The following is a 16,981-nucleotide window of genomic DNA, read 5'->3' on the forward strand; positions in this document are numbered from 1 at the left end:
AACATCATTTCAAACATGCAGATTTGCCACTTCCATCTCTGGAATTACAAGATTACAACCTCTCTGTGAAAATTATGCACTATAAATTTAAATGTGTTAAAATTCAGTGAGATACTTAAAAGAGCAGGATCTGGTGAAAGGTGATCATGTTAAAGTTCAGCCTAAATTAACAACAGCCTCACAAGTGAGGAGGGATGTGGATTCCTTGGACAGAACAGCACTAAAACCAGCAGAGTCTCTTCACTCAGGTTACCTACACACACAGGAACACAGACCTCTGAACTACAAATCACTTTACACATTTACCAATGCAAATTTAGCTGCAACAGCCCCAGGATGCAGGAGTATTACCAAGGATTTCAAAGACTGCAAGATCTCCTTTCAAATACTCTATTAATAGTATAATAACTTCCTCCTCGAGGCTTAAAAAACATATAACTTCACTTGGATCAAGACAGGGATTTTTTAGCTAGGTCACCTCTTGGGGGAGAAAAAAATAAGAAATCTTATCAATGCATTTCTTAAAGCAATACCTGAGTGAGAGTTTTCCATTTTCAGTATCTTCGAGTTGGAACCTTATAATCAAAATACAGGAAGATTTCGGTAGCCTTAACCTTCTGAAACAACTGAATAACTGATATATAGGGAGTCAAGGAAACAGGTGCTCCCTCTCCAAACATACACTTTTTAATAAAAGAAGAAGTAGATGGGAAGACTAAGCAAATAAAAAATGGGAGAGATATCCTTGGGGGATAAAAGAGCTTTGAGCAGTATGTATAAACACATCACAGATGGTACCTGTCTCCAACTAGGATTCAACATATTTTATCCCAGAATGCCGCTGGAGAGACCACGGGACAAAATCTTCTTTCACATATGTCATTGGGCCCGGGTCCAAATTCTCTTTGGAAGTAACCAGAAGAATAACAACTGTGATGGATGGTAATATCCCATTAGACTCGCTTGTTTGATTTCTGAATGAACCCTTTAAGGACACTCAAGAGGTGAAGAAAGAAAAATTACTGTGCTTTCGATGGTAGCAATTAGACACTATATTTGCTTATACTGAGAGGATTAACTTCCTCATCTTCTCCTCACCACTGAAAAATTGGTACAGTAAAAGATGACATGCCTTAGTGATGAATAAATGTATTCTGCCAGTTCTGATTGCCGAAGAAAAAAGAAAAAAAATGTAATTCCTTATTTATGCAAAGAACAAAAATTAGTCAGCTAGTAAATGAGACACACTGAGTATTACTGGACAAGGAGGGATAAAAGGGAAGGCTTTCCCTGCTTCCATCTGCACGTGACTGTGCTGACAGTAGATGGGATTTTCACTTTCCAAACACTACTGTACATCTGCACTACTGCTTTAAAATTACATTAATAGTTTATCCCTTGTAAAATGGCTCTGCACATCTGGGTTTTTTCAGCTGCCTATATGATTTTTTTTTTTTAAAGATTAGAAGTATACACACAAGGATGAGGTATCCCATGGTTTGGGGTTTTTTTCAGTTGAGGTTCTAGGCTGAACTGAACTTTGAGCTGCAGGTGGGTCACACACTGAATATGTAGCACCACTCTGGTTGTTAGATAAGTAAATACTCAAAGCATTCAGAGGCACTGAGAAATTCACAGCTCTGACAAAGAATAGAGAGTCAATGAAGTCAGTTCAAGCTCTCTGCTCAACCAATCTGCCTGGCAGTGGTTGCAAGGAACACAGGAGTGCTCAGAAGGATGAAGGAAGTCAATAAATGCTACACACCTTTCATCAACAGCACTTTTCTAACTCTGGAAGTCCCCTGCATCGCACACTTGTGTGGGACAAGAGAGGGGTTGTGTTGGGAGAGCAAAGTAGTGCCACATGTCTGGGAGAGGCGAATCAGCCGCTGTGCATGGTCTGAATAGAGATTAGAACAGGTCTGGTTTTCTCTAACCTCAGAGTCTGTGAGGGATGCTGGGACACACACTGGGCATCCAGGAAACACTTGCTTCTCCTCTGTAAGTAAATAAATCTAAGATACAATATTGTGTTATTATCTTACTTCTCTGCCCAAGAACACGTTCTGCAAGAGCACCACGTTGAGTAAATAAAACAGCCTACGATGAATTATTCACTGTGAATCTGTAACTACTTATTATTCTTCTAAAGGAAATATAACTCACTTCCAGAGTCCAAAACCCATTTGTCTGCTCAAAAGTTGTGACAATATTATTTTTGCTTTCCCCTTCAAATCACAAGAAAGATTGTGTATCAATCTGAAGCAGAGGCTAAAGCCATATCTGGAATGGTGTGTGACAACCTGTTTTATATTCTAAACTAAGACTACACTGCAGATAAGTGCATTCAGCTACCAGGGGGCTGGGTTCCCTGATACATGACAGAGGAAGAAAAGTCAACTCCAAGCATAATTTAGTTCTTTCATGGTTTGTAACTCTCCCAATGCAGGTGAGTAACAGAACTGGCAGCAATTCATCCCAGGAGGTTGTAGCTCCTGGCAGCTCCTCAGGGCTTCCTCCTGTGCCAAGCAGCTCCTCCCTCTGTGAGCATGGATAGAGGAGAGCACCAGCAAGCCAAAGGCTACCAATGACTCCACTTCTTTATCTACTTCTTTCTTCCTGTTTCTCCTGCTCAGATCTATTCAAGCCAGCACTTCAGAGTGACCCTCCACACGCACCCTCCTTCGGCCGGTGTGTCCCCAGCTCCACGATGATCTGGGCACAGTAGACCACACGGGTTTGGATCCCACCTCCACAGAGCCCCGCCTGCTTCTGGTGGTGAGGGTCCTGCTGGTCAAGGAGCAGAGATACTTGGCAAGCTTTCCATTCAGAAGTCCTCCAGGCAAACCTTTGGGAACAGAAAGAGAACAGGTAAAATGAGTTTTTGATAGACTACGGGTAAGGGAGAGGTACTTTATTAAGTGACTAAATACAATTGGTTTAATCTTTATAGCAGCACTTTCCTATCCAAAATGGGGAATGTTTGGAAACGTTTTGAGTGTTAAATTTACATAGGTTAAGCATGTGCTATTCGTCTCGAGCACTTGTGTAAAACTTGTGACAGAGCACCAATCTCCAAAGCGTTCTGAAACACTAAATCATCCTGACAGCACCTCTGAGCAGCGTAAAAAATGAGCGAAGATTAAGAGGTTGGATTAAGTGTGAACAGTAGCTTTCAAACATGTGTCTCAAAGCACTGAACCACCCCTCCCTGCCAAGAGCTGGACACCTCGCTCTGAAATGCCTTTAACAGCTGAAATCCTGCAGAAGTGGACAGAGCTCCAAGCTTGCACCTCTTCCACAGGGGACACCTTTCTAAGTGCCTAAGGTTCTGCCAGCTCCTCCAAGGGATTGGCTAAAGCACCTCAGTTAATTCCACTTTCCACAAGCTGTGATACAAAAAAACCCTTTCATTCTATTATCCATTCACACCTAAGGAGCATTAAAGGTTTCCAAGGAATTTAAGGTTTTTATTCAGGTAGGTGAACGCTGTACAGACAACAGTTGTTGGTGTGTACCAGCTGAAATGCCAGGAAGAACTTATTAAAACCACAGGGCAAACAGTGCTGTGCATCCATGGAAAGCAGGATTTATCTCCCCATCATGACTGGAAATGTAGAGCATATTTCTGACACAATTGTTTCCACAGGCAGAGCTCACTTTGATTCACAGGTCACGGTATGAGGGGAGTAAATAAGAGCCCGAAGTCTTCCCGAGCTTCCTGAACGCAATCTCAAGCAATATTGTTTTTATAACCAATCTGTTCACACTTGTGCTGCTTTATGCTTCCACTCCTCTAAACTTCCTAGTTTGTTTTTACCACAGAATCTTTGGGTTTTGTGTAATGTAAACTATGCAAAATAATCTCCTTTCTTTACTCTCAAGACAAATGCTCTCTCCTTTTACAGCGGATCCACAGTTGTTAAAACTACATATGTTCCTTAACTGCTGACTGATCACTGTAAACTCAAACACAGTGGGGTGTCTCTGCAGAAAAAGCCATCCACATCATAATTCCGTGGATTCTCCACAATGAGTATCTGCTCCTGACTACAGCTATGGCAAGTAAACCTGCTTCTCAAAATTATATGAAAAAGAAACACACTGATTGGAGCACACATCAGTGTTCTCTTATTTTGTGAATGATTTTTTTTTTTATTAGCCCCAAAGCACTTCCAAATTTTGTAATGTATTCACAAAAAATACCTGTGAATACAGCCAATTACAGCATTTACAGATGAGCTATCGTGGTCTCTTAAATAACTCACAGCATCTTGCGCAAATCTGGATACACTCACAGGGTTCATTACCCCCAAAGCAAATAATAAAGAACACACTTTTCACATGACAAGTATCAAATACCTAACTCCCACAATATATAAAGCACAGCCATGAATTCTTCTCGTTAGCTCCTTCTGGGAATTCCTAATCCCATTTCTTGGGCCTGCAGTGTTAAATGCAACCATAAAGGCAATGAAAAGGGCTCTTCACCAAACATCGAGTGAAGAGGATTTGTCCTCCACATCCCTTCAGAACTCTGTGCTTTTCAGGTCTACTTTTGAAATTAAAATCTTAAATATAGAACACACGCATCTTTCCGCAGCCATGGAAATAGTTGTTTTAAGGAAGTATCTCTTAAAACAAAAATTGAGTAAGGTAAAACTCATTATCAATATCTGGCTTAGGAAGTCAGCTGTGAACTCGGGATCCTAAAGACTCATTTCCAGAGGTGTGAGCATCTGCTTCTCCTATTCAGTGTGAGCTACGGGAGTTAACACCTATGAAAATTAGGCCATTGGTGATTAAAATTATGCAAACTAACTAAATCTGAGCTCAGAGAGATAATTAAACTTCATCAGCTCCTGACTCTCCAAAAAAAAAAAAAAAATTCCCTTTATATATTCTCCCAGAGTAACCTGTGTGTGAGCAGTGTGCAAGGACAGCTCTCAGCGCTCTGCCAGCACCGCTGGCAACGGCTCCAAGCCTCAGCCCTGTCTGCTCTTACCTGCACGCGTCCTCAGCTGTCCAGTGCTCCAAAAACAAATCCTGACCTCCAGGCATCAAAAGGGACACATTTCCATAGCCATTAACAAGCCCACCAGGAAGTCAAAGGGCTGAAGGGTAATATTGCTACCACTCCTCAAGTATAACTCCAGAGCCTTCTAGCACAGCTCACTGCACTTCCTCTCCAGTCTTTACTGCTTTACACTAATGCCTTATCTTTAATTAGGGCACAATAAAACTCATTTACAAAGTAATACCATCACATCTGTATCCCAGCAATAGGCCTTTTAAAAAGAATCAAGTCTTAAAACATTCCCATTTTCCATCATTTAACTTCTGAAAAGCTTTGAATTTCCAACAAAGCAAAGAGAGTTTTTGCTATATCCCTGTCTCGTAACGTAGCAACCACAACCAAAATGAATGATATGAAGACATAATCATAATTCTGGAAAATCTATCTATTCCAAGAGAACATGAAAGCGACACATCAAGGATAAAAAAGATACAACACATTGTTTTAAAACTGATGACTCGGTGACAGTTATGAAACAAACAAGGGCTCAGTATCTTTCCGATTTATAGTAACCTCTTGGTCTCTTTAGTCTATAGGACTCATGCTCTTAGTGTTTACACAAGTTTTATACCTGTATATACCCATTCACTTTAATTGAACTATCCCAACTTTATATCACTATAAAAGAAAGTTGAATCACCTCCTATGCGTTTAAGCTTTTTAAGCACTTAATCCTTTCAGAACAAATAACCAAAGGTAAAACAAAGCACAAAGCTCTGGAGTCTTACAGGCAGTTAAAGTGTTTTATTTTCTTGCATTTAGACTATTGATTATAGATGTTATTGTAAACTCCAGTCATAAAATTAAAAGCCCTTCCCATTTAACTGCAAATTTACACCTGCGCCACCTACCCGTGATGGGACCTTTAACTTGTAGCATTGCCATGGGCATAGAGGTTTTTATTTAACTGAGCAGTTCAGAGGCTTCTTTTTGTCATCTCTGGATCCTTTTAGGAGACTGGAATAGACCTTAACCCACCCCTCTCTGTGGAGTACAACTCTGCAGTGCTACCTGCAGCAGCAGCAGCTGCTGTTTTACATCAGCGGATGAAGCCCACGCTATGTACTTTCTTCAGTCATGGGGTGCTCTCTGCCCCTGCATTAAAAAACAGCCTCTAGAAAATCAGAAGATCACAGATTGCCTTGGGCTGGAAGGGACCTTGAAGATCACCTCATTCCAACCCCCTGCCAAGAGCACGGACACCTTTCACTATCCCAGGCTGCTCCAAGCCCTGTCCAACCTGGCTTCAGACACTTCCAGGGTTGGAGCAGCCACAACTTTGCTGGGCAAGCTGTGCCAGCAACTTACCACCCTCAGAATAAAGAATATCTCCCTAATATTCTTCTAAGTATAGTACTAATTTCTTCCTAATTCCTTCTGCTCAGCGATTTGTTCTGGTCTATGTACTATCCCATTTTCTTTGCTGTGGCTGAAGCATGCTTTGTAAAACTCTTGGCCTAAAAATAAAGCTGAAGGAAAGACTACTTGTTTCCAAAACAACCTTAAAAAAAAAAAGAGAAGATTTCTAGGAACTAGGAAAGTAAACAGGAGTCTCACCTTGAAGGATTTAAAAATTAATCTGATCAGGCAAACACAAAAAAAGAGGAGTGGTTTGTGTTGAGACCAGATGAAGGAGAGCCTCTTATTTCTGCTACTGAAGCTCCTTAAATTCATAATCTTTTTTTAAAGGGAAGAAAGAAAAGATCATTGCTTGGAAGCCCCAGCAAACCACAGGTGAAGTGGCATATATTTAAGGGGGAAAAAAGCCATAATCTTTCTAGGTGTTACTCTACAAATAGAATGTAGGCAAATAAGAACAGAAGCATCTAAGGTTTCTCGTATTATTTCACAGGGATTAACCCTACATCTCTCTATGTCTGGAAAGCTACTGCTTTCCGATCTGAGCTATTTCCAGTAGTTCAGTCACCAATTCCCAAGGACCAACACCAAATCACCAGGCTGCAAACTGAAATATGGACCAATTGCAACCTTTAGCAGCTGCTGAAACCTAAATAACATACATTTTTTACTTCTGTTCATTAATACAAAATCCTGGTCCCCACAGCCTTACATCCAGTAGACACACAGCACACACTGCAATATTATGGATTTTCATTCTCGTTTCTTCATACTGAGTGAATCAATCAAAGTCTACTAACCAGGCACTGCTGTAAAATTCCTCTGCACAGTGTGAGAAGGTCATAACCTGCCACCTGCATTTTGAGATATTACCTCCCCAGAAATAACAATTAACTTAATACCAGAGTTGTACTTTTTAGTATTTTCAGCTAAGTGGCTCTATTAACCTGCAAGTTTAATGTTATTTTTCTGAGCTGGCACATTAGAGTTCATCCTCACTCATGCAGATATTGCCTTGGAGGTGTTGCCTCAAGGTAGGGAGGCATAACAGGATGGGGAAGGTTTCAGAGTTCACAGGCTCATGAAAACCTGGGCATAGCAGCAATACACTGAAAGAACAACAGATTTTCTTCTACAGAGAGAGAGGCACCTACAAAAATTATCAGTAGTTTGCAGATTCTCACCTTTTGGGCTCTCCTGGCTCTACACAACTGTTTGCCCTTCAATAGAGTGCAATGTCAAAAAGGGGAAGTGAGAAACCAGGGACAGACCCACGTCTGTTCATTCCCTGATTAACTTCCAGCCAGTCTCCCCCAATCAGGTGTCACCTGCACCCACGCTCCTGTACAAAATCAGCAAGACAATGTGTTAATCTATTGTCTTTGAAATTGATGTGCACTTGGGCAGGAGCAAAAATCACTCTGTAAGAGCCTTTCTGCAGGATGTAATCAAGCAACAGAATATTTTTTTATACTTCCCCTCCTCTGCTAGCAGGGTGCATAAAAAGGATCAGCATTTGATTTTGAATGAGCCCAGTGATACAGAGACACTTTTACAGGTGATGCCTTCCTAAGAAATGTATCTTGCAAAGGCTTTACAGAAGGTTTTGGCAGTATCTGGCAAAAGCCCTAGAAACTCATGACTTGAGCACTGAACAGCTCTCCTATTAAACACACTCATTCACAGACAGGGAGATTTTTCTGCATGCATATAAAATTCTCTCAATCCCAAAGCATTTTACAGACAGTCTCAGAACACGTCACACGAAAAATCAAGCAATACTTTATTTTCTTTGCAAAGCATACTATCAAGCTTCTCTGTTAGCCTGGCCAAGCAAAATGACATGGGCTTGCAGAGCAGAAAGGTGAGATCCTCTCCTTCACACCACAAACCAAGCAAGCTCTCAGGGACTGCAACGTTTCCCAGTTGAAGAAGCACGCAGATGGAAGCCGAGTAAAGTCCAAGCTATTACCTCCAAGCAGTTCCCACCTTCCTCAAGCAAGACTGGGATTTTTTTTTTTATGGGGACATGAAGAGGAATCATTAAATCTTATGTAAAAATTACCATTTCAAAGCCAGTAAAAGCTTAGCCGTGGAGACCTGACCAGTCTCTGCACAGCTGATGAAATTCTCTGAAACAGCCATCAGTACAAAAGGCATTTCAGAGAACAAGAGCAACTGCTCTCAATTTTTAAAATATGAAAATGTAAACTGTAGCGGGCACAATTCAGATTTATCTCTACATATAACTGCAATTATTATAACAGGAACAATGAAAATAGCAACAATTAAAAGAGTATTAGTAACAATAAATAATACCACTAATCACAGCTACCAATGATCATATTGATGATGTCTAAGACACAGAGAAAGCACCACATGCAACCCTCTCCATGCACAAACCAAAGCAGGGAGGATCTGCAGGGGCTTCTTTACTTCCAAAACCCGGGGAAGTGTGGGAAATAGTGAAGGTAAGAAGACTTTCAGAAGTTGGAGGTTTTAGGTTCGGCTAAGATAGAGTTTAAGACTGTGGAAAAATATGCTTAGCAAGACAGTAGAAGGTTTTCAGCTTAATAATGGAGTATTGTGTATTGTTAATAGAAAGCATACAAGTAAGCATTGTTTGAAGCAGGTGTATGTGTGCTTTCAGTGACTGGCTAGAACAATTATTTGTAAGCTTCAGCAGTATGCTCTTGGCTGAAAAACTTTTAAAATGCCCTGTAACAAAGATCTTCGGCAGTCCATGGTAGACAAGGGCATGTACCATCTGTATCTCGCCCTGTAGCCGAGACTGGTGCCTGAATAAACCTCCTGCCGCGTCACCCGGCTGTCCCGTCCCGTCCCGTTTGTGAAAAACACCAACACGGGGGAGAAGCCCTGGCCATACCTGGGGCAGGGCTGCAGCGGTGCCTTCCCTTCTCCAGTGCACGCTTCCCTCTCCTCCAGCTCCGGGCACGGCTTCCCGGCGCCCACGGCCACGCTCCGCACGCTGCGGCGCCGGCTGCGGAGCCCCGGGGCCAGGCTGCCCCAGCCGCAGCTGCGCCGGCAGGGGCTCCACGGGGACCACTCGGACGTGGTGCAGTCCTTGGGGACGACGCACGACCTGGAGCTCACAGGGATGGGGTCTTGAGGGCAGAGGCTGCGGTAAGAACACAGTACAACAGCTGAGGAGGTCTTGCTTAATGAACTGCTTTTTCGAGCCAAAGTCCCCAAGAAGAAATTCATGGTCATTTAATCAGAAGATCTACATCAACACCAGCGCAACGGAAATAAACAAAGTTCTAATGCAGGGCACATAACACATTTCCAACGAGCTCTGGGTGCAAACTTGCATGCTGAGTACTTCGTAAATAATGTATCTCATTTATCTCAAGTTAAAATAGATGCACAAGACATTACATTTGCTCCTGTGTAGCTACAACTTCACAGTTTGTCCTGCATGGAAAACAGAATCCAAGCCCAAGAGAAATACTGCCACTGGTAACCATTCCACACACAGGACTAGATGTCCTTCATCCATCCATCCATCCTACTGAACAACTCTGCTCTTTTAAAAAATAATTAATCCCATACCACTAAGAAAGGTCTCAGTTCCATGAGGCTGTTACCAAACATGTGCTGCCAAACAATGCCAGAGGGTTTTCCAACCTGTCACACCACCAGAGACCCAGGAATGCTGCAACTGGGGCTGGACTTTGGGACTCCTGCTGACATGAGGACATGATCTCATTCACCCTGTAACCTGTCAAGATACCGCTCTAGGCCAAATACAAAGGGAAACCAAATCCTAAGGGCTACCAACAGATGATATTTAGTATCAAGATACAAAATCCCAGAATAACATTTTGAAGAGTCCCAAAGCTACATCTTTTGACTTCGGCATGGTGTTATATAGACAAAGCAAACTGGACTCTGAAATTAAGATCACACCTGATGAACTCAGTGTGAACTCTAATTTTTCTTCTCCAGCCTCCAGCTGCTTCTGGTCAAGTTTTTGCCAACTGTAAGGAGCAAACACAGGTACACCTAAAAGGTGTGAGATCCAGAGCTGCTGCCAGGGAAGCAGCCATTACCTCTCCTGCTATTCCTTACAGCACAGCTTGGCCAACCTACCGCCCCCTAAAGAAAACAGAATGGGGCAATCATGTCAGGATTGTGGGCAGCCTCGTGGGGGGAGCAGAGAAGATAAGCGGCATTCAATCCCTCCTCCAGTCTAGAAATTGGTCCCCTTTTCACACAGGTCAACAGGAATATTCCCACTGAGACACATCAAGTTTGACTAGACCTCAACCACCAGCAAAAACAGAGCATTTAGTGGCTTCTACTTGAACTTCAAAGTAAACCAGAAAAAAACCTGTAACAAGTTTTTGTCTCAACGTCCTCACCCAGAATAAAACTCAGTAATCTCACAGGTGCTGTGAGGATGAATTTACTGATGTTGTTTAAACAACTTCAACAAGCACAAACAGCCTGTGATGTAGCCCCCTCAAAATGAAACTATTCTTGCTTACAATTGAAAAACGTGTCTCATTTCTCTATTACAAGTCAAATGGAACTGTTTACAAAGTTTCTGGTCTGTTTCTGTCTCTGGTACAAAACTTCAGCTCTATCAAAACAAAGTTCTGGAAAGTAATAATCGTTATATTATGTACTTACTAACCTAGGGGTTTTGAGTGATTTTTTGGAACATTAGGTTAGGTTCAGTCACGTGAATGGTCACTTTACTTCCTTTTTATATTTTTTCAACAGGGAGCCCACCCATGCCAAAACATTAACAAGGAAGAATAATTCCTGATTTTGAGTAGATAAAACAGTAGGACATAAAAGACACTGCCCTAACTGATTATACCTGAAAACTCAAGTTTATTTAAGAACACATTAGTTCTTAGATAATTTCGGGGGGGGGGGGGGGGCGGGAGGGAAGGGGGCAACTAATCTTACTTTTTAAAGCAATCAAAACTCCCCATTCAGACATAGTATGAATAGCAAAATCCACTTTCGGGGTTGCACCACTGAAAAAGAGATTTTAGTCCTGCCTGATCTTGACTGAAATACCAAATAAAATGTAGCCTTTAAAAATCTGGATTGAAGTCTTGGTTCAAAGGATCTTTGCCAGTCCCTGTCCTTAGCCAGACAAAACCCCCTAATGGATTCTCCAAACCTGTGCCAACACTCCGGATGGGGAAGCCAGCCCTGCCCAGGAATGACCCTTGCACTGGCAAAAGCCTTTGCCAGAGGCTGAATAGCTGTTTCTTTCCCTGAAAATCCCCCCACTGCTCCTGTTCTAAAAGGCAAGATGCTAACTTTGTTGACCTCAAGGTGAATGAGACATGGAGCTGGCAATTTCCATCCTGTTCAAGTAGGCTTTTGAGGGAGAATTACAAGCAACTGCTGAACAGAAAGAAAATTAATTAACTTGTACCTACTCACTCAGAGCCTCCAAGTCAAATTAATTGTGACACCGAACAACACAAAGACAAATGTAAAAACACTCTTTTGCATGAAATTCAGACACAGCCTTTCATGTCGCAGATGTACTTAGGACGATCTAATTCAGATAAAGCCCAGACCTGCGAGACACTCGCTGATCTGAGGCTGCAAAACAGACGCAGATTTGTGCTGCTGTGGCTGTGTCCAAACCAGCAGGGACAGGAAGGAGGTCTTGGGGACAAAAGGTACTGTATCGGCCCTGTTTTTAAACTGATTTTCGACATACTAATATCTTAGGTTAGATCTTCTACTTCAGGGTCAATCTGGTAACTGTGATATAGTAGAGTACTTACACAGCTGATGTTTTTCTCTGTGTTACATGCTTGGATTGACACTGTGAAACCACAGGCATTGTTCCCCAGCCCACGCTGCGGTGCCTGTGGTGTAGGATGGATCCATTAGCGACCAGCCAGCAGCAGCACGGAGCCCAGCTCGCTCAAATGGCACAGTGCCCTCTGAGCCTTTTGTGTGCAGAAGGGCAATAAACCACTAATTAAAGAAACACAAAACACTAGACCAAAGGAAACCTACTCATGTCTCTTTCACACTCAAAGTGATGGAGCACAACAGCAGAGGAGGAGGGAAAGCAGCCCTGACTGCACAGCTCCACTCCCCGTGGCTGTGGTGTCACTTCAGGCTGCTGCCCACGGAGCAGCACCGCTCGGCTCCTCCATCTCCTGCCATACACACACCCAAGAGACACAGGAATTGTGTTCAGCAGCCCCAAGCTGAACCACACCACCTTCCTGCTCTGGACAAAAAGCAACTCACCAAAAATAGCTCATTTTCCAACAGCTTGGTGCCTGTGCTACTTGCCCTGCAGTCACAGAGCCATCACAGCCACCACAAGGGAATGAGTGGGAACAGGTCCAGCAGCTGGAAAAAGCAGCAACACCACCCAGGAGCCATGCACCAGTAAATCAGGCTGGGCACAGCACAGGAGCCACCCCTGCTTTCCCTTCCCAACTGAACCAAGGCATTCAGAACCACAGGTGAATGCATTTCCTTACATTACAGGATGAGACAGGCGGCTATTGTTAAACGCTTCACATTGAAAGGATCATCTGCAGAGTAACTGGGCACACTAAGAAGCTGTCACCATGGCCATGCTGCTGGTACAGAGGCAGCACCAGGAGGACAGGCCACCATCATGTCCACAGCCAGGCTCTCCTTCAGCAGCTCGGGAAGGCTCCTGGGAAGGTCATGTCTGACCAGAGAACTCATGTTCAAACCCACCGCAGAGCAAGATAATCCTGGAATGAGCTAAGTTATCAACCCATTTCCATTTTTTTTTCTTTTTTAGCAGTGTCTCCTATTCTGCAAAGACCCAGCCCCACAGGCTGCTAGAATACACACTCCCTGCTCTTTGACTTGGCCAGTAATGTTAAGATCTCGTAACAGACAGAGTCTTGTCACGTTTCCAACAGCATCGAAACTCTTACTTCCCTTAGAAACTGGCAATCAGTCTTAACAGGCACACTTCTGAGACTTCCCAATGTAGTTTTAGGGTCTTCAAGTGCTGCCAGAGCTGTTTTGGATACCATATATTCAACCTGTGCAGCAGAGGTTTCCTTGGCAGAAGAAACATCAGGCCCTTCTACACCAGGGTGGTGAAGATGGGGAGTATTTGCCTGCCATACAACTGACCTAAGGGAAAGGGAACTGGGAGACTTATAATCCAAACAAACATCAGTAAAGATGTCAAAGTTTTGGTGATTCCAGGACCTAATACACCAGATCCTCTGTTTTAATTAAAGATAAGTGCTGGCTTCCGTTTGCACTACCTTGGCAGACTCTGAGATCTTGGGGCTACAGAGGCACCTGCCTCTCAGCACAGTTTGGGAACAGGAGAAAAAAAGACAGTTATTATTGGATGCCACTTCTAAAATCATCGAACCATGGACTCATTAAGGTTAGAAAAGATCTCTAAGATCATCAAGTCCAGTTATCAACCCAGCCCTGCTGGTCCACCACTAAACCATATCCCCAAATGCCACATCCACACACCTTTTGAACCATCCCCTGAGCAGTCCATTCCATTTCCTGACTAATAAAATGGAAATTAAAAAATCCACCACTGCTCCTTTGTTTCTTGTGCTTTTAAATAAAAGCAAAAGAAATGAGAGACAAAACTTTTGAAAAGAATGTTAGAAAATAAAATATCCTTCTTCTCCAACAGCTCAGGGATTTGTTTTCAAGCCTGAGCACTGAGGCTTGATTCCTACATCTGCCAGGAGAAATGTGAACACAGAATTCCTCTCCCAGATCGGAATCACAACCATCAAATAGCATTTTACAGCACAGCATTTTCACCTCCGGACTGCAGAATTTTATATTCATCCAGAGAACAGAAGGATGTCAACACTGAAACTGCAAATATTTTTTTTCCTGAAACCGTACAACAGCAAAGTGGTTAAGCACAATCCACTAGGAAATGGATAATGGAAATTTAAATTACAGAGGCAAACAAAAGAGCTGAATGCTGCTCCACCTCTGCCTTGACAGATGGGTTGTCCCTTGACTGAGTTTGACCTGAATTTTCACTTACAAAATAAAGTAAACAGAAACCCAAATCCAACTCTATTATATCACTGTTGTCATCTTACACATAGAATGAAGAGTTTAAGAAATATGTACATAAAATACTCCTTATCCAAATAATAATAATAAAAAAATGCCTTATAACTTTTTGCTCCTGACTTTAACTTCTCAGTATGCTTAGCTGAGTACACATCAGGTTAGAAAATCGGGTTAAATTTACTCAGAATTTCACTGTCTAAGTATGCACATTTATTTGCCTAAATGGCAATTAACCTAAACATTCTTTTATTTAAAAAAAAAAAAAAAAAAAAAAGGAAGGAACTCAAGTGCCTTTGTCTCATTATTCTGTAGATTTTTACAACTCTGACGAGACAGAAAAACAAAAAGAACAGAATTCCTTTCACATTCACTTCTTGCATTTATTTCAGAGATTTTTTTTTTTTTTTAATGCATGGAAGTGCTTATGTTTGAACCTGTTATTGGATGTAAGGCTTGAGGCAAAACTGAAACATTTTTCTGAACTAAAATGAAACCTGCATTCTATCTGAAATGGTAGGAAAAAACTTCCAACTTTTTAAATAAAGGAAGTCTTTAAAAGGTTCAAATCAGATCTATAGCATCATCCTATTCTGCTGTTATTCCCTTTATTTTCTTGAATATAATGCTTCTACACCAAAACAGTTTCTGAGCAAAAGTGGACCTGTCTCGAAGCCTACTGATGTCTGGCTGTTCAACTGTTGTCATTTCAGGTGTTTTCAAAAAAGCCTGCCCCTCTCTTTCCTCTTCCTTTGTCCCTTTTCCTTCCCTTGTGAGAAACGTGGAACCTCCAGATTGCAAAGAGATTTCATCAAAAACATCCCCATCTCCGTGTCCCTGACTCAGCATGTCCAGGTTTCCACATGCTCACACTCCTCTGCAAGTAAAGAGTCATTTACAGCCCTGCGGTCAGACACCAGTCAATTAAATAATCAGGATAATGAATCGGGCGTCTTTGCCATCTCATTATAAATTAGGAGGCAGGATGAGGACAGGGCTCTGCTGGCCCTTGGTGGTTGTTAGCTAACCATTCCCGTTACCTGCAAGAACTGGGCAGTGGTGGAAGGCAAAGCCCTGGCAGACCAGCAGCTCAGAGCCCAGAGTTAAAGCACATCTCGGGATATTCCTGTCCCTTGCCTCCGTTTTCCAGAAGTTTAATTTACGGTGCTGCTTGCTTAGCAGGGTTAGTAGAAATGGGAACCGTCGGCCAGGAAAGTGCCAGGAGAACAAATAAGGGACTTCTTTCCTGGTTTACAGCAGACACTTGGCTGCCTGCCACTCCCCACTACAGGGTTATGCAAATGCATTTACTCTTCTTCATCAGTAGCCAAAATACCACCGCTGCTGTAAAGCAACATCTGTAAGATCGGGCCTGCTCTTCAGGAGAACGGCAGTGAATCTGCTGCACAACAAAACAAGGACACTACCACGGGATGCTTAAGGGGAGTCACTGTCAGAAGTACTGATATCTGTGACAATCCAGCCCTGGAACTAAACACCAACTGGATTTTGAGCTGGATTTTTAGCTTTGAATTTTAGGTGCAAAAGGAGAAAGGAAGAGTGTGCGAGTGTCTGGATGCTGTAACATGACATGACCTTTTCTCCCCTACTCAATCAATGGGCTTTGCTCTTGCATTTAGAGTAAGAGTAAAGGATGGGTCAGGCCCAGCTCTGCAGTAAATCTGAGACACAAGCTCAGCAGAAAAAGACTGCCAGGAGGTGGCTAATGGAGCTGTACACTCCCCAAAAGGGGGCCAGATCAGCAAAAAAACAGAAAGGAAGAAGAAAGAAGACAGCTCGATCAGGGATAGTCACTAAAACTGAAGCACCCAGCACTCTTGGCACTGCCATCCAGAAATTCAATGTATAACGCAGAAAAAAATTATAGAAAGTTTCCATTTCCATTCCTAGTGCAAATATAGCAGTGAGTGTGTGAGGGCAGAGCAAGTGAAATTTAACAAAATCAGGATCCCCCTCCTAGAGCCTCTGATAACGAATGAGATACAAGAAGCAGGAGAAAGCTAACAAATGTTAACAGACGTAAACCTGCTGCTGGTCATACTGTGGAATAAATCACAACTGACTCCATTAAAGTCAAGCAGCTACATGAGCATAAAATCTGTATATTTAGAATCAGCATATATTAAGAGACAAGTAATAAAGCCAAGATGTTAGAAACTGCTGGAACATTTCACAAAGCCTGACTTTTTTCCAGCTGAAAAAAAAGGACTTCATACTTGGCTATGGTCCTAAGAGGAGTGGGTAAGAAAAAAGGTTAGAATTCGTATTTTCATCTCAGTGTGTGTGCAAAATCACTGCAGAAATTAACAGGGGTAGAGAACTGGATGTAAAATAACCCCTTATCTCTGCCATTTGAGTCTGTGCAGCGCCAGGAGCTATGGATTACTGAGAAACAGATTGATTTCTGCAAAATTCAAGAGCAGGATTTTTCAAGAACTTCTAATTTCCTTGAAAAAC

The 16,981-nt window shown here is 42.4% G+C and overlaps 1 protein-coding gene across 1 annotated transcript in view; it reads right to left on the reverse strand.

Annotated features, from left to right (window-relative positions):
• THSD7B (thrombospondin type 1 domain containing 7B) overlaps positions 1-16,981 on the reverse strand; it is a 299,161-nt gene that overhangs the window by 173,683 nt on the left and 108,497 nt on the right. Inside the window, exons 5-6 of the mRNA XM_058421403.1 lie at positions 9,324-9,575; positions 2,679-2,848 (exon numbers count right to left, since the gene is read on the reverse strand). Coding sequence (XP_058277386.1) covers positions 2,679-2,848; positions 9,324-9,575 — 422 coding nt within the window. The remainder of the gene's footprint in view (positions 1-2,678; positions 2,849-9,323; positions 9,576-16,981) is intronic.

Source organism: Hirundo rustica, chromosome 7, assembly GCF_015227805.2.
Source record: "Hirundo rustica isolate bHirRus1 chromosome 7, bHirRus1.pri.v3, whole genome shotgun sequence".
NCBI lineage: Eukaryota > Metazoa > Chordata > Aves > Passeriformes > Hirundinidae > Hirundo > Hirundo rustica.